Genomic DNA, 18,603 nt, shown 5'->3' on the forward strand with positions numbered 1-18,603 from the left:
TGACCAGCAGGTAATGGTAGTGTCAGTGAGGTTTCATTTCAGTGAAGTCCACTTCCAAGTGTTCAAAGGGCAGCGTGCCTTTTGGCTGAATCCCTGGAGGTTTCTGTCTGTGCCGAGAGACAGCACTGACCTGTGAGCAGGCAGTGCAGTTCTGAGGTGGGTTAGGGCATGTACACTTAGGGTATATAAGGTTTTCAGAAAAACTGGTCGGGGTCCTTGGCTAAGAGGAGACTCTGCCTTGGGCCCGCCAGTGTAATTAACTGCACTCCACTATCTGCATTGTCCTTCTGAGTGAGTTTGTTTCCCAGGATGTGTGGCTACAACATTGAGTTCTGCTTTACTTGAGTTTTTTTTTGACCCAGGTCTTATCTTCCAGCCATCAGAAGCATTGAACTAACATTTCAGATACAGCACATGTATCTCCTCCTCCAAGAAGCCTTCCCTGACCTCTTCTTCCCTCACAAGATGTTGCATGTGTCTTTAATATTATATCAATTTAGAACAATTAATTGTTATAGTTATCTGTGAAAGTCAAAGTGTTACTCACTCAGTCGTCTCTGACTCTTTGCGATCCCTTGGACTGTAGCCTGTCAGGCCTCTCTGTCCATGGAATTCTCCAGGCAAGAATACTGGAGTGGGTTGCCATTCCCTTCTCCAGGGGATCTTCCCGACCTAGGGATTGAACACAGCTCTCCTACACTGCAGGCATATTCTTTAGTGTCTGAGCCCCCAGGGAAGCCCAGAGTTATCCATATCTATGTTTTGTTTACTGAATGGTGAGCTTATTGAAGATGGAACCATGTCTTATTCTCAGCACCTACCAGAATGCTTGGCCCAGAGGAGTTTGATCAACCTGTGATTGATGAATGAATAAATGAAAGTGAGGGAGAAGTGGAAATGGCTTCTATGAGAACAGAATAGATTCAGAGTTTGCATGGATTCTTATTCAGCCTCTTACCTGTGGCATCTCTTCAAATAACAAGAGACCTGTCATTCATCTGGGGAATGGGGAGATAGATTACACGTCTTTCCTCTCAGCTGTATAGGTGGCAAATTCCAGAAGGCTAGCTGTAGTTCTTACTGAAAAACAACAGCTGTCACAAAGCAGGGAAGGGTGGAAAAGTTGCTAAGAGAAAAGGAGGTGGATAGGGCTCTTTCAGATTTGAATTCTAACCCCAGTTCTACCTCTGGCTCCCTTTGGGACTTTGTAATGAAACTGAAAGTTTGTGTGGCTCAGTTAGTTGACAGCCTGGAAAAACTGACTAAACTTGATGTTGCATTCTGGTTTTGATCATCACTGAGTCTAAATGTGTTAGGAGGCCCTTACTTCTCCTTGATTTGAGAGCTCAGCTGCGCCGATAGCAGGGTCCTTGTTCAGAATGTGAGCTGCTCAGCTTCCACAGATTCACAGTCTGTGCAAAACAGAATCTGAAACCACCTCTGGGGTGACTCCTGACTGGGATGATGTTTCATTTGTGGTGTAGTGTGAAAGCCTAGGCTTAATGTGTGCAGGATCAGATGGTCCTATTGCTTTGTATTATTTAATGGATGCTGTTTGACTAAATAGCCAAGTAGAGAAGAGAACCATGTGTTGGGAAAAGGCAGAAGGATGGAGAAGCTTTTTTTTTTTTTTTTTTGCTTTCAGTCAGGTTCTGATGTACCAGGAGCTTTCCTTTGCTAGCTTTAAAAGTATCTTTTGTTTTTGATTTTTTTGGTTCATCATGTATTTTTTTTGCATTGATTTTAATCTATTTTTTTTTGGCCACATCCTAAAGTACATGGGATCTTAGTTCCCCAACCAGGGATCAAACCCGTGCCCCCCTGCAGTGGAAGTTCAGAGTCTTAACAGCTGGACTGCCAGGGAAGTCTCCAAAGTGTCTTTTAAATAGTTACTTTGAATATCAATTAGGAGTCTTTTGTTTGTAAATAAAAGAAACTTAAGTGAAATCAGCTTAAGTCAAAAAAGGAATTCATTGACGTAGGTAACTGAGGAGTCAAGGAGGGCAGAACCAGCTTTAGGTGCAGATGTATCCAGGAGACTAGTGATTGTATTGGATATCTGCCTTTCTCTGCTCTGTTCACCTTCGTTCATGTGATGGGAAAGTGGTCAAAGGGACCCATAGGCAGTCTGTGGGTCCCTTTGGCCACTTTGCCACCATAGCATTCCTAGTGGAAGAAAGTTTCTTCAGTGGCTCCATCAGAGAGTGGACAAGTCTGGGTCCTGTGTTCCCTGGTCAGTCACAGCTACATCACTTAGAGGGAGGCTCCCATCCCAGGCAGGTGAACTGTTCCTGGATAATGGAGAAGGGATCTCAGACAAGCAAAAGCGATTCACAGGCCTTAATTATTTCTTGTGTTTTGGGCTTATCTTGCTCTATCTTCCACTTCCACTGTTTGCCACAGTGGAAACAGTGACAGGCTTTATTTTTGGGGGCTCCAAAATCACTGCAGATGGTGACTGCCATCATGAAATTAAAAGATGCTTACTCCTTGGAAGAAAAGTTATGACCAACCTAGACAGCGTATTAAAAAGCAGAGACATTACTTTGCCAACAAAAGTCCAGCTAGTCAAAGCTATGGTTTTTCCAGTAGTCATGTATGTGTGAGAATTGGACTATAAAGAAGAAAGCTGAGCACCAAAGAATTGATGCTTTTGAACTGTGGTGTTGGAGAAGACTCTTGAGAGTCCCTTGGACTACAAGGAGATCCAACCAGTCCATCCAAAGGAAATCAGTCCTGAATATTCATTGGAAGGACTGATGTTGAAGCTGAAACTCCAGTACTTTGGCCACCTGATGTGAAGAACTGACTCATTTGAAAAGACCCTGATGCTGGGAGGGATTGGGGGCAGGAGGAGAAGGGGAAGACAGAGAAGAGATGGTTGGATGGCATCACCCAATCAATGGACATGAGTTTGAGTAAACTCTGGTAGTTGGTGATGGACAGAGAGGCCTGATGTGCTGCAGTCCACGGGGTCGCAAAGAGTTGGACACGACTGAGTGACTGAACTAAACTGAACTGCTCTGTCTTATTCACTGACTGCCTTTCCTGCTTTTTCACAAATCATATAGCTTTTCTCTCTTTTCTGTACTCTCTGTGATGATCTTCTCTAGTCCCAGTTAGCTGTTACCTCTTTACAGAAGACAGTCACATCTTGATCTCTGGCCTCTACCTTTCCCAGAGAAAGCTCATTCATCATTTCCACCTGGTGTCCCACAAGCAGGCGTTGTAACTTTAAAAGTCTAAAGTCAAACTTGACACCACCCTTCTGATACCTTTCTTTTCCTAGGTTCTCTAATCCCACAAGTAGTAACATTCTATTTCTACTTTCCTGGAGTTCTGACCTCAGAGTTGTTTTTGACTATTTCCTCTGCATATTATTTCTGCTTTGTATGAACTCTCATAGTTCTTTATCATTACTTTATCATTTTTTCCCTGGTTTTAGAGATACTGGTGTATCTGATTTATTGCTGCCAAAATTATTTAAGTTTCCTGATGGAAAGTATGACTTATTTTTCTTCGTACCATTTCTTTCTTGTCACCCTCCAGCATCCCCCCACCATCAGCTTCTCCCATCAGTGTCATACCAAGAATTTATGAAGCAATAAATGCTTGTTGAGTGAAGGAAAGAATTTCTGTGATGTGTAGTACAATTATTACACATAGTTTGGTATTGTTAAAAAAAAAAGTCTGATAGTAAGGTAATAAAAACAGGTTGTATTCAAGAACTATTGCAATAGGGGGAAAGTACCTCAGTATAGAACAGTATTCTTCTCAGTTCTGAATACATTATAGACAAGTGGGGATTTACAGCCAAGGAGCAGCGTGGGGATCGGTGGATGGGAAACTACTGAGAGGAAACATCCGAGGTAGAGAGGGATTTTGACTAAACAGACCCAACAGGATTTCTGCTAAAGCCAGGCTTAATCAGATATCAGCATGAGGAATGAGGAATTTCACCAGATATTGAGGATGTTCGGATAATGTCACATGTTAAGGACAGGGGATTCTCTATAACCATATTTAGCAGTATTCTTGCTAAAACTGGGCAGAGCAGCCATATAAGGATGGATGCAAAGCTGAAGCCTAGAGGACTTAGACTGTGTGGACTGTGTTAGCTCCTCAGTCGTGTCCGACTCTTTGCCACCCCAGGGACTATAGCCCGCCAGGCTTCTCTGTCCATGGAATTCTCTAGGCAAGAATACTGGTGTGGATTGCCATTCCTTTCTCCAGGGGAACTTCCCAAACCTGGTCTCCTGCCTTGCAGGCAGATTCTTTACCGTTTGAGCTACAGGGAAGTCTAGAGGACTTAGAAGAACCTGACTGAAATCTAGTCAAGGAGGAGTCTGTATATTTATCTGAGCTGTGTAATCTCAAGTCTTGCCTAACTCCTTGGCACTTAGTATAAGCAGATTTCCACTGTATGAAATGTTGAGGGAGGAACTTGCCCTAATCATTCAACCTTCCCCTGTCCTCTCTTTGGACCGGTCCCCAGAATCCCTACAAAGATATGTCTGGAAGAGAACCAAAACAACTTCTCACTAGTCAGCACTGGTGGAAGGTGGAGTGGGGGAAGCAGAAGAGATGTATGGAACTATCTGCTAAAATGATTTTAAATATAATTTGGGGTCTCATTAAGGAGATGCATCTAAATCCCCTGACCTCTACCACTTATTTGGTACTTTGTGTGTATAAGGCCCCTTTGAGATCGTCTTAATGTGGTTAAGAGACTAGCAGGTAGGAGTTTAACTCAACGTGTAGAAAACATCTTAGGAAAAAGTCAGGCCACTGTGCCTTAGCGCAGCTGCTGGGTGCAGTCTGCAGCTTTTTTTGACAAAGCTCACAGGGCCACAGCAGACCTCAGAGTGGCCGTCTTGAGAATAACAGTGTTCTAAGAGCAAATAGGTGGAAAGAACAGGCAGTACGGAAATGTGAAGGAGCCCGTGAAAGCACACGGAAGCAGATACTCTTCAGGTTAATCACCCTGAGCTGTTTTCTGAGGAGCCCCTGTTGGTCACACCAGTTTTATAGTTCATTCATTGTTTATTTGGAGGAGAAGGGGTGTGTTTGAGAGGATGTTTGAACTTCCTCAATGGTTCTGCCGGTTCTGTTGTCACTCCACTCTGTTCTGTCCAGGCCCTGGGAGCTCATCCTGTTTATCTCTGCTCTGGAAAGCACTGCCCTTTCTTAGACAACTGCTTTCTTTGTGTCAGGTTCAACTTTGTTATTTCAAAGCACAATAAAAATAAGGATTGTTTAAAACCAAAGAAGGTACAGTATAAAACTGTTTGCATTCCACTTGCTGGTAGCTATTAGGTTGGTGCAAATGTAATTGTGGTTTTGGACTGTGAATTTTAAATTACTATAACTAGGCTCAAACACATCTTTATTAATCAAAATAGGAATCATTCAATCAACACATTTTTGCCAATGAGAAATAAGTTTGTTTATTCCTGTAGCATAAAAATCCATGCTCTGGGATTTGACCAACTCTTGGAAAACATTTTCTGCCTCCTACTGTTTATGGAAGTGTTTTCTCTGCAAAAAGTTGTAGAGATGCTGGAAGAAGTGGTAGTCGGTTGGCCAGAGGTCAGGTAACTGTGGCAGATGAGGCAAAACTTTGTAGCCCAATTCGTTCAACTTTTGAAGCATTGGTTGTACAATGTGTGGTTAGGTGTTGTCATGGAGAAGAATTGGGCCCTTCCTGTTGGTCAATGCTGGCTGCATGCTTTGCAGTTTTTGGTGCATCTCATTTATTTGCTGAGCATACTTCTCAGATGTAATGGTTTCACCAGGATTCAGAAAGCTGCAGTGGATCAGACAGGTAGCAGACCACCAAACAGTGACCATGACCTTTTGGTACACGTTTGGCTTTGGGAAGTGCTTTGGAGCTTCTTCTTGATCCAACCACTGAGCTGGTTGTCACTGATTATCACATACAATCCATTTTTCATTGCATGTCACGACCCGATCAAGAAATGATTCACTGTTGTTGCCAAGAATATGAGAAGATGACACTTCAAAATGACGTTTTTTTTGATTTTCGGACAGCTCATGAGGCATCCACCTATCGAGCTTTTTCACCTTTCCAGTTTGCTTCAAATGTCAAACGACTATAGAATGGTCAACATCGAGTTCTTTGGCAGCTTCTTGTATAGTTGTGAGAGGATCAGCTTTGATGATTGCTTTCAGTGGGTGGCTGTCAACTTCTGCTGGCCAGCCGCTGTGCTCCTCATCTTCCAGGCTCTCATCTCGTTTGCAAAACTTCTTGAACCACCACTGCACTGTCTGTTCATTAGCAGTTCTTGGGCCAAATGCTTTGGTGATGTTGCGACTTGTCTCTGCTGCTTTATTACCCATTTTTGAACTTGAAAAAGAAAATGACTTGAATTTGCTTTTTGTCTAACATCATTTCCATAGTCTAAAATAAATACAAAATAAACAGCAAGCCATAAGTCATTGGCAAAAAAACATAAAGTGAGCAATGTGCATTAAAATGTCATGTAACATGACCACATTTATTTAAGAATGTATTCCGGTATCAAATGTCAAATTTCAACAGTGCAAAAACTGCAATTACTTTTGCACCAACCTAATATTTAATTAAACTCATCAATTAATTTTCACTCATAACTTCACTCCTTTATTTTTATTTTTTAAAATTAAAATATAGTCGGCATACAATATTATGTTAGTTTTAGGTGATTACATTATGTTAGATTATATTAGATTATGTGAGTTTTGGTGATTAGAAATTTGCAGGCATTATGAAGTGATCAGTAGTAACCATCTATCCCCATACAAAATTATGACATTATTGACCATGTTCCTTATGCTGTATATTACAACTCTATGGCTTATTTATTTTATAATTGGGAGTTTGTATCTCTTAATCCCCTATACCTACTTCATCCCCCCCCCCCCCCCCTTTTCTGGCAGTCACTGTTTGTTTTCTGAAATAGCCAATTTAGATGAAGCAGGCCTGCCATTAATTCAGTTTTGTCATACTGTTAGTAGTCCTCATTCTAAAATCATAAAGCAAAGCTTGAATTTTGTTGTCTCACTACCTTTTTGTTCTTTCAGCACAGATCATCAAGACTCTCAGCTATCTTACAATATTGATTTATATTCTTGACTGCATTTTTTTTTAACTGTATGTAGGAGAGTGTCTTTAATGATGTACAATGGACAGTCTGGTATCCATAAGGATAGTGACTTTAAAACTCTTGACTGCCATTTATAGTGAGAAATGAACCTTATATTATGGCCGGGAATCCACGTGTCTGGTATGTCTAAAGCATAACTGAAGCAAAAGTTTGACTAAACAATCCTTACTCTAGTTTTATGTGATATACTCTACAGTTTCTATGATATTGTTTTTTACTTATTTACAAAATGCTGACTCTGATGTTGTAAGTGGATTTCCTGATCCACGAATGCGTCACATTAGAGTCTAAAAGGAACTGTTTAGCAGTCATCAAGTTTTAGGAAGTCTTAGATTGTGAATTCTGAGAAGACTTTGCACATTATCTATGCCCAGCTTCCCCCTTTCCTCCTATTTTGGAGGCATTTCCTTGCAGGGAAACAGTGCAGCTTTGTGTTTCTACTTCCATACCTATTTATTTCTGGAATCATGCAGTGGGGCAACTGAGAACATGGACTCTGTATTTTTTTTTTTTTGGCCGTGCCTTGTAGCTTGCCAAATCCTAGTTCCCTGAAGAGGGATTGAAACCAGGCCCTAGGCAATTGAAAGTGTGGAATCCTAACCACAGGACTGCCAGGGAGTTCCCTGGACTCTGTAATGTTTGGGCCTTGCAATTATATTGCTAGGTGTCTTCATGGTAATGAATAAACCATACCCACTTTCTCTCCCCCGGCTGGCCATCAAGCAATTTTTCTCCCTCCATTCATTTATTACCCCCTATTCTTGACCTTAGGAGAGACTGTTAACAGAGCGTTGAGTGTATTGTCACCTCTTCTAGGGATAGCACACAGTTCTCACCTTCATGAACCAGGTTAAATAAAGAACAACTTTAGGCACATACTTCAACTTTAAAAGTTGTCTGAATGTGCATTTTCTTTAAGGCAATCGAAGTCTTAGCATTTGGCAACTTCATACATTTTGTAGAGGGTTAGGACTTCAGAAGGGCTTCCCCAGTGGCTCACCTGTATTGGTAATGAATTCACCTGCAATGCAGGAGACCCTGAGAGACTGTTTTGATCCTTGGGTAGGGAAGATACCCTGGAGTGGGAAATGGCGACCCACTCCAGTAATTTTGCCTGGAAAATCCCATGGACAGAGGAGCAGTCCGTAGGGTTGCAGAGAGTCAGACACGACTGAGCGACTAAACAACAACAAAGGGCTTCAAAACATGTATTTGGGGAGGACACAATCCAGTCCAGAGAAAAAGCGAAAGTTTTAGTGGGGCTTAAATATTGGCTGAAGTATGTGAAGAAATGTTCTTTGCACTTATTAGAGATATAATTTTTTTTTTGAGTGAATCAGTATTTTTAATGCTCTGTAACTCTTACAATATTTATTAGCAGTAGTAACACACTTAATTTCTTTTATATTCATCTTAATAATGCAAGTATATAGAAGAAAGTTTACAGTTAAAATATACCTGAGTAAACTGATACTTTAAAAAAGTTATTTCTGAAGAGAATTTTTTCTCATGCAGGTTCTATTCCTTATTAATAGTTAAATGAATTTCTAAACAGCCTCGCACCATTTTCAAAACTTTCTGTGATGTAGAAAAGCTACCCACCATCACTAAGAATAATAAATATTTTAGCAAACAATGATTTGTTGTAAAGACATGTTTTAAAACAACTTATACATATTAAGATTCTTATTATTTTAGTCTAGGATGGATGAATTTCTTAATCATGAAATTATAAGGGAACCAGGTGTGTTTGTCTATAAGAAATGCTATACAGGGCCACTTCAATAGCCTCCATGAAATACCTATTTGAACTAAAGAAAAACAGAGATGGAAGACTGAGGATATAGAGTTGGTTTAGAGCTCTTTGTGTGAATTGGTTCACTGTTAATATTTTTAAAATCCTGGAAATCCCTGAACTTATATTTTGGCTGCTATAGATAGACTGTTGATCAAGAAATTTTTTGGGGGCCATTTTTCTAGTTTCTAGCATTAAAGAGGTGTGATTTGCTTCACAATTATAGAGGTCTATACATTTTTATGGACTGTGAAGAAAGCTGAGCGCCGAAAAATTGATGCTTTTGAACTGTGGTGTTGGAGAAGACTCTTGAGAGTCCTTTGGACTGCAAGGAGATCCAACCAGTCCATCCTAAAGGAGATCAGTCCTGGGTGTTCATTGGAAGGACTGATGCTGAAGCTGAAACTCCAATACTTTGGCCACCTGATGTGAAGAATTGACTCATTGGAAAACACCCTGATGCTGGGAGGGCTTGGGGGCAGGAGAAGAAGGGGACGACAGAGGATGAGATGGCTGGATGGCATCACCAACTCGATGGGCATGAGTTTGAGTATAAACTCTGGGTGTTGGTGATGGACAGGGAGGCCTGGCTTGCTGCGATTCAGGAGGTTGCGAAGAGTTGGACATGACTGAGCCACTGAACTGAACTGATACATTTTTCCCTTAGGCTTGTGTATAAAAAGTAATGTTGAGTGTCTAGAGAAAACACTTTGTATCTCTTTATGGTATCTTTGCGTGTGGACTTTTACTATGTTGACACATATATGTTTACTTTGTTTCTTCTATTTCAGTGTTTATCAGCTGAAGAGATCTTTTCCCTTCATGGCTTTTCAAATATTACACAGATCACCAGCTCAAACTTCTCTGTCATCTGTCCAGCGGTCTTACAGCAACTGAACTTTCACCCTTGCGAGGAGAGGCTCAAACACAAAGCAAAACCAAGTCTTTCAGAGGGTACGTTGGAAGTTTTTTTTCTCACTTGTTGGAAGAATCTGTGGGCTAGTCTGAAATGAAATCAAGATACTTTTACTTTATTGCTCTGAATCAATCTGCACAGAATCCCTTGGTTAAAAAAAAAAACCAAAAAAACAACTTATATTCTGGAAATCTTTCAGAGTAAGCATAACTAGAACTCATTTATGCCTCAAAGGTTATGCTCTTCTGTTCATGGAGTCAAAGTTTTACTTGGTACCAACTGAAAATTTTATAAAATTTGGTCTAGTTTTAAATAATATACATTTTATGCTGTGTACTTTGGATGGCACATTACGCTATTTGCATTCACTATTTGGGTCATAATTGATCCTTTTCCATTACCTTGTGCTTATCATATTATTTTAAAACCTGTCCATTTATCTGTCACTGTCAGTAAAGGGAAAAGGGAGCTAGTATGATTTTAAATTAAATCGTAAGGTACTGAATTATTACTGCTTTGATTTTCAAAAATGAAAGAAAGTGCCACTGACTATTTTATGTGTCTATAATAGTGTTGCCATAGATTATTGCATTAAAAAACACTTGTAAAGAAATTTTAAAATTTAACCGAGTGTATTCTTACTATATAGTTCACATACTTAATTAAATGTGTGGAAGAATTCTTTCATCAGTGAGATAAACCAACTGTTGAGGGGCTGTTCACTAACTCTACAAGTTCATGGTATTCTTGGATTGTTACCTGCCCCACATGAGTATTTTAATTCTCATTTGTTTTCTCCCTTCATTTTCTGTTTATGAAGGATTATTGAGGGGAGGGAGAGGGCCATGGCCAGATCTTCTCTGGGGGACAGAATTCTTGGTCCAGGGGATACCAACATAAGCTTGGGGATGATCTTGGCATGTGCTCACACGTCAGTGAGAAAGCATGCATGTCTGGAGCAGAGTAAGCAGAGTAGAAGGAGATGGGAGCCAGGGGCAGAGACGGAGGGCTTGTAGGGTGTGGTAAACTATTGAAGTTTGTTCTGAATGTGGTATGAAGACACTGTAGGGTTCTAAACAAGAGGGTGATATGATTTTATTTGGATTTGTAAAAGATTATTCTACTTGCAGTTTGAGGAATAAGTTGTTATGGGGCAAGAGTAGAAGCAAGGAAATGGATCAGGGAAATGGGGACTTGGTCTAAAGTGGGAGAGAAGTGCAGAGATGTGGTCAGATTCAGGATGGATTTCAGTGAGGCTTCCCCAATGGCTCGATGGCTCGGCAATAAAGAATTGGCCTGCAATGCAAGGATGCAGGAGACGTGGGTTCGATCCCTAGGTTGGCAAGCTCCCCTGGAGGAGGAAATGGCAGCCCACTCCAGTATTCTCACCAGGAAGACATCCCAGTCCATGAGGTCACAAAGAGTCAGATGACTGATCGTCAAAGCATATGGGCACTCAGGATAGACTTTGGAGATGGTGCTAATGTGGTTTGCCCTCTGCACTGGATGTGTGAGAGGGAAAGATGAATGAAATTTGAGCCAGAGAAACTGTATAAATGGTTGCACCTGTCTCCTGGGGTGGACAGGACTGGGGAGGAGCACTTTGTTGTTGAGGAAGCGAGTGGTGAGGACCAAGAGTGTATTTTTGATGTGATTAGTGTGAACTGTTGATGTAGACCCACAAGGGGTGATGTCCAGTAGATGGTGGATACACACATCCAGAGGCTAGGTTGAAGCTGGAGGTTTGTCATCCTAGTGTTCTTTGGGGCCACTGGTCTGAGCGAGCACATCTAATGTGGATATAGACAGAGAACATAAAGAGATAGAGAACATAGGGTAAAAATGGAGAAGAAAAGGGAAGCCTCAACAAAGGACGTGCCTATTTTTACTAACTTTTGGATTCCTTTGTGTATATATGAGTAACAGGGATAACAATGCAGGCAAAAATAATGATCATAGTCAACCTTTAGGTAGTGCCTACTATAACAGCTACTTTTCCAAATTCTTTTATATGTTAACTCAATTCATCTTTGGACAACTAAATGATGAAGGAACAGCTATTCCCATTTTACAGCCTAGGAAATTTAGACACAGACAGTTCAAAATCACTTGCTCAAGATTACACAGCCTGTCTCTGTGCTTCATCTGTAAAATGGAGATAGTAATAGTACTTTCCTTATAGAATTGTTGGAAATGAGTTAACATATGCAAGTGCCTAGAACAGTGCCTGGCAGAAAGTAGGAAGAATGTGCCTTCGCAATTCTTATACACGTGCTCAGAGGTTGACTCCATTCCTTGACCCCCATGTAAGACTATTCTTTTCTAAGAAAGAAATGACTTTTTAAATAATGAAATGCCCTGGATTCTTTATATAGCAGTTTACTTAATACAGAGACAATTTTGAGCTCATTCAAGGGAATGAAAAACCAAAATAAAAGTGAGCCAAAGAGTCATGACTCACTTGTAAAGATCCTGATGTTGGGAAAGATTGAAGGTGGGAGGAGAAGGGGATGACAGAGGATGAGATGGTTGGATGGCATCACTGACTTTATGGACATGAGTTTGAGTAAGCTCCGGGAGTTGGTGATGGACAGGGAAGCCTGATGTGCTTCAGTCCCTGGGTTCTCAAAGAGTTGGACACGGCTGAGCGACTGAACTGAACTGAACTGAACTGAAAGAGTCATGATACCAGGATTTTATGAGCACATTTACTCTGATAGTTCAGTGAGCAGATAAAAGAGTTTCACATAATCTGAGACCTCACATTTTGTGATTTTGAAATTGCCTTTCATGTGCTTTATAAACTCATATTGATCAATGCAATAAACTGATGGTAAATTAAATTCTCTAGGAGATTAATTATATTTTAGCAGTAAGTTAATGGTCCAAAGTTGCCTCATTTTTTTTTTTTTTTAGTTACAGAATGCCATTCAATTCAAATAACAGATAAGAATAATAGTATCTTACCCATAATAGTATCCCTGAAAATCACATTGTCCAAGTCTGTAATACAGCTGATGACATGAGTCTGTGCTCCAGTGGGGTGAAATGGCTTCCTTCAGGTACAATACCTAAGGTGGGATGAGAGCCCAGGTCTCCTGACTCCTGTTTCATTGTATAAAGTGAGCCAGATGAACTAAAATTTATATCATGTCTACTTACTAAATTTTTAAAAAACAACTACATTTATTTAAGACATTAGGGACTGGGTTAACTGTGTAATTTTATCCTTTTAAAAACTCTATGAAATAAAAGAATTAAATGAGTTTGAAAAGGTGAAGTTCTTATTAGTCTCAACACATTGTGGGCTTTCAGTAAGTGTTAGCTGTTGTTACTAATATTCCTTGAAAATTTATTAATAATCCTTCAGAGTTCACTGAGAAGCAGAGAGAAAAGATTTTCTCTGAAACAGATCATTAAAGGGAGTCCCATGTGTAGATGGAGAGATTCAAGGAATATTTTTATATTAATTTGTTCTTTGGTGCTCAAGTTGAGTGGATGAATGGATCTTTCCCCACCCTGAGTAAAGTCTGTGTACCTGGAGGGTGATGGTTCACACTCCCACCTTTCCCCAGGTGGTTCCAATAAATGTGCACATTGATAGTAAAGAAGGTTAGAAACGTTGGACCAGCAAATGAACTGATATTTTTTGACAGAGTTCTAGGCTGTGCCTTGAAAGTATGGCATTCATTAATTCATCAGGGTATGTGTGCTATTTGCTGGGCAACATTCTAGGCTCTGAGAATGAATAAAACATAGCCCCTGTCCTTGAAAATCTTATAATTGGTAGGCAAATAAGCATACATGCGTGCTGAGTTGCTTCAGTCATGTCCGACTCTTTGTGACCCCATGGACTGTAGCCCGCCACACTCCTCTGTCCATGGGATTCTCCCGGCAAGGATACTGGAGTGGGTTGCCATGCCCTCTTCCAGGGGATATTCCTGACCCAGGGATCAGTCTCTTAGGTCTCCTGAATTGGCAGGTGGGTTCTTTACCACTAGCGTCACCTGGGAAGCAGACAAATACATAAGTGATAAAATGATAGTGGCACACAAGAAATGGCAAATGACCCAGATATCTTCAAAGAACTATGGGAAACTTGATGCGCAAGAGACTGCTGCCCGGGGGAGCCAGAAAGGCTCCTGGAGGAGGTCTTGTCATTGGTTTGGAGAGCTGTGTGTGAGTTTGTCAGGCAATGGAGACAGAAAGGTGTTTCTAGGTAAAGAACCACAGTGCAGAGATATTCTGTATAAGGAAAACCTTGTGTCTGCATGAAAGCCATGTTGATAAGGGGGTAAATAAATAATACTGGCGAGGTCGTGTGGCAGTTTATATGAAGGGCAGTTGCAAATAGGAACACAAGGTGATCAGAAGCGTGTTTTCAGATAATAAGTTCGGTGGCTCTGTCAAGTAGAAAGAGGAAGACCAGACAGAGGCTGTCATAATGCAGCTGATGAAGACTGGGAGATGACTGAGCCTGAACTCAAGGCACAGGCGATGGGATGGAGAAATGAGTGAAATATCTCAAGCAGAATTGATCGAGTTTGGTTGCTAATTGTGTTTGGAATTGACTGTGGGGAGTGAGAAATTGAAATTCATCCTGATGCTTCTGCTGCTTATAGAAACAGTGGACAAGGGTAGTGGAATAGGATATCTTAGGGGGAAGCTGATGAGTTTAATACGTGTAGTGGCTTTGCCTTTATTTGATACTCAAAAAATTCTTTGCATTTTGATTTTTTGATTTTAGTTTCAGTGTGTATATATCTTGTCTACCTGGTTAGATTATAAATATTTATTGAAAGAATGAACACATGTAGGTGAGTGATGGGGTAGGATGTTTGTGTTAAGGGCTACACACACAGATTATACTCTGGAGGAAGGGGTGGGGTTGAGAACTTTCTCTAAGTGGAAGTGCTGAGGGGCGTGGGTAGTACTGTATTAGGCGATAAGGTAACACATGGGAACAAGGTGGATCTTCAGAGTCTGGTGAGATAACTCTGTAGGGATGGTCAGGAGTCTAGGACTGATAGGAAAGTATCTGCAGAAGATAAAGGCATGGTGGGTGCTGTGATGATCCTTGTGGTAATATTGTAACATTTATTATCTGTCCTTTTCACCTGGTGCTCAGTCCAAGCTACCTTGTTCTGCTTTGTGTATACCTGTTCCTGCTAGCCTCCCGAAGCCAGTGGTTCAAGCCCCTCGTTGGCAGAAACCACGGTTTGGTCTACATTCTAGGCTCCATTTGCTAGGACTGTTTATTTGTAGTAGAGTCATTAGAATAATGGTGAGCAATCCTGTATTCAGGAAGCACAGTATAAAATGTTCACTGTTTTGTTGAGTCTCTTGGGCTTTTTAAAAATTAGATCATCTCTAAGGAGTAATAAAGCATACTGCTAAGCAAAGTGGGTCCTGGGACTGGACTGGCTTTGAAATCTCTCATTCTATTCACATGACTCAGGCAACTTAAATAAATTCAAATGAACTCCACGTGCCTTGGTTTTTTCAACTGCATGAAGGAGGTAATAGTAGTACTAACCTCATAGGGATTTGTGAGGATAAAATGATTTAATACAGGTTAGTCCGAGCAGTGCGTGGCACATGACAAGCACTCGTCAACACGTACCTCAACGATAGTGTCAACAAAGAAAGCACCCCAACATTTAAAAATGTTTTCTGGGCATTTTAAGGAAGTGACGATTCAGAGGCAGCTTTCTAACTTTCACACTGTCCTTTGCACGCCGTGAGCGGGGCCATGGGCAGAGCCCGTGTCACGCAGTTCCAGGGGCCAACTTGTATCTCAGCTCGTACTACCCTGCCACTTGCACAGTTCACACAGGCTGTTCCTCACTTTCCCATTTTGTCTTCCATCTCCTCTAGGATAACCGAGGAGATATTGAGACCCAAAGATCATGCATACCATTGGCTAAAGACCTTAGGATGCCATCCAATCATTTCATTCTAAGTAATATTTATTAAGCATCACTAGGGTGCCTTGCCCTGGGGATAGAGATACGAAGAATGCACCCCCATCTACATGTAGAGCATATTTTCACCTTTGCCTGAGCCCGGTAGGGTGAGTTGTACAAGGTATCCACTCTCTCCCGCTGCCATATGCTCCCTTCCTGAGTGCTCACTACACTGGGGCTCTCTGGAGGCCCAGGCGGGGGGCTGAGGTGCCCCCTCCCCCGAGGAGGTGTCCACAGGCGCCTGCAGACGAGTGATTATGACCAGCTCAGTGTCAGCAACTATGGTCATCTTGAAGCTAACCACTCCCACCCAACTCCACCCCTACCTCGCACGCATCCCCCCATATCTTCTCCTTGAAACACACTGCCTGCATTATTTCTCTGAAAGGCTGAGTTGTCAACTGGGCTTTGAACCACAGATAAAACCAGCTAGCTTGGAACCTGTGGGTCTTGGATGATCACTGTGCTAGATATTCCCCAAATTCCACGTAAGCTGTGAAAGTCTGCAATCCCCTAATGATGACTTAGGACAGAGGAAAGTGTCTCCAGTGTTACTGTTAGTATTTATATTCTCAGTTTTCTATATAATTTTCCTTGAAAAGATTTTGTTGTTTTAAGAAGATACCTTTTCAAGCCTTTAAAGGAGAAACATGTTTCAGGCTTAATGTGCAGTAAGATGTCATTTGCCCCTTTGCTCTAATTAATTTCTACTCTTTTCCCTCTCACCCACAGTTTGGGGATATGGATTCCTGTCAGTGACAATTATTAATCTGGCATCTCTCCTTGGATTGGTTTTGACTCCGTTGATAAAGAAATCTTATTTCCCTAAGATTCTGACCTATTTTGTGGGGCTGGCCATCGGGACTCTATTTTCAAATGCAATTTTCCAGCTGATACCGGAGGTAAGGAGGTTGGGCTGTTTGTTTCTGTGAATAACTGTTGTTTTTAAATGTTTCGGCACTTTGTACATTTTAAGCCTCCATAATTCTTGCAGCAGTTTATGGTCTGGTTTATAGTGTTTTGGATAAGAAAAAGCTGAATCACAGCAAATGAAAAAGCTTGTTCCAAGCTCTGGGGAAGTCAGTGTCAGGAAGAAAATTGATCTTCTGGGTGGCTAGCCACCACGACGTGCCCAGACAGCCCTGGGACACCTTGGAGGGCCTTAACAACTCTATTCTGTCGCACATTCAGCAAATTCGATTTTCTGTACTTATTATTTATTTATTTCTGAAGAGCACACAGTATCTAATTTACCTAACATATACAACAAAATTCCTTTGTATATTTACGACAGTTGTAGGAGATCAGAGGACATGTTAGAAAAAGGTTGACAAACCTTTTCATTTCTGCTTTTTTTTTTTTTTTTGACTGTGGAAAAAGGAAATCAATTGAGGGCCGATAAATAAATAGCAGCTTATTTTTTCCTGTAATGAAGTAGGTTATAGATGCCATTGCCCAGAGTTGATCAGCATGTGATACTTCAAATCTATACTTCAAATCTATAATGTGGTCATATAGGGAAGAGAGGCAGAAGGAGGAGAATGAATAGAGGAAAAGAGATGGGAAGGAGCAAAAGACATTACTAGGAAGGAGCCACAAAGGGGAACCAGAGAAATCCATACACATGTGGATGGTATCACTCCAGCCCATGTACCCACAAAGGTGGAGCTACAAACAGAGAGAAAATAGTGCTACCTTTGGTGCATAAGTCTTAGAAAATTAGAACTATATGAAAGTGGGGATGTAGCTTGTTAAAGTCATAGTATTATTATTATATCTAGAAGGGACCTAGGAGAACATGTACTTCAAACCCTCAATTGCAAAAATTAAAATTCAAAATTGCAAAAATTAAAATCCAAGGAGATTAAATCACTTATAATCAGTAACATAGCCAGGATTATAGTACAGGCTTTCTGAATATAAACATTACATGTAGTATTATACATGGACCATATTTAACATAACATATATATTAACTCATCTGATTTGTGGGTCAAATTAAATTAAACTGATATTGTATGTGAACTGAGGATTGTACCTTTATGATTTTGAAGTTTTCTATTTTATTGAAAATGTAATAATACATAAAAATGTTTACTAGGAAAATAAGACACTTCTTCAGTAGCACTTAAAGATATTGTTTTGCCCTTCTGTGGTAATTAGGGAATTATGGATGGATGTGCTCAGAGAATCATGTAAACACTAAAGAATCTATCTTTTTTAATAATAACCCCAATTTACATAATTATTCCTTCTGTGGCAAAACTACTTCCCCTTTGTTATTTTAGTTTTGTACCCTCTGTGTTAGGTATATGGAGCAGGTATTTTATGTCATTTTTGCACTGTATAAGTAGGTCCAGAGAAGCCACTGAAATGAAGATGTGGCATGAGGTCTCCCCCACAGAGACAAATGTAGAACAAGAACCCAGGAGTCTTCTATTCTAAGTTTGTAATTGTTATCTGCTTAGGACTTCTTGACTCTATAATTTCAAACTCTAGCTCTTGCTCTATGCTCTTTGAATGATGCATTATTTCATTATCATCGTGTGTGTGTGTGTGTGTGTGTGTGTGTGTGTGTGTGTGCGCCTGGTATCTTAAATTTTTTCTTCTTTATTCTGGAGTTCGGTTCTTAATTAATCTCTGTAGAACTTACTAGAATCCTCTACATTCAAGAAGATCTCTTGTGAAAACAGTAATCCAAGTGAGCTGCCATATTTGTTTTAAAAATTTGACTCTGGATTTGAGGGAAAAATATATTAC

General features: G+C 40.6%; 1 protein-coding gene across 3 annotated transcripts in view; it reads left to right on the plus strand.

Moving 5' to 3' along the window:
- SLC39A8 (solute carrier family 39 member 8) overlaps positions 1 to 18,603 on the plus strand; it is a 78,866-nt gene that overhangs the window by 22,339 nt on the left and 37,924 nt on the right. For all 3 annotated transcript variants that reach the window (XM_043871382.1, XM_043871380.1, XM_043871381.1), the window contains exons 3-4: positions 9,753 to 9,915; positions 16,576 to 16,745. In XM_043871382.1, the coding sequence (XP_043727317.1) occupies positions 9,753 to 9,915; positions 16,576 to 16,745 (333 nt within the window). The remainder of the gene's footprint in view (positions 1 to 9,752; positions 9,916 to 16,575; positions 16,746 to 18,603) is intronic.

Source organism: Cervus elaphus, chromosome 17 (assembly GCF_910594005.1).
Source record: "Cervus elaphus chromosome 17, mCerEla1.1, whole genome shotgun sequence".
Lineage (NCBI taxonomy): Eukaryota > Metazoa > Chordata > Mammalia > Artiodactyla > Cervidae > Cervus > Cervus elaphus.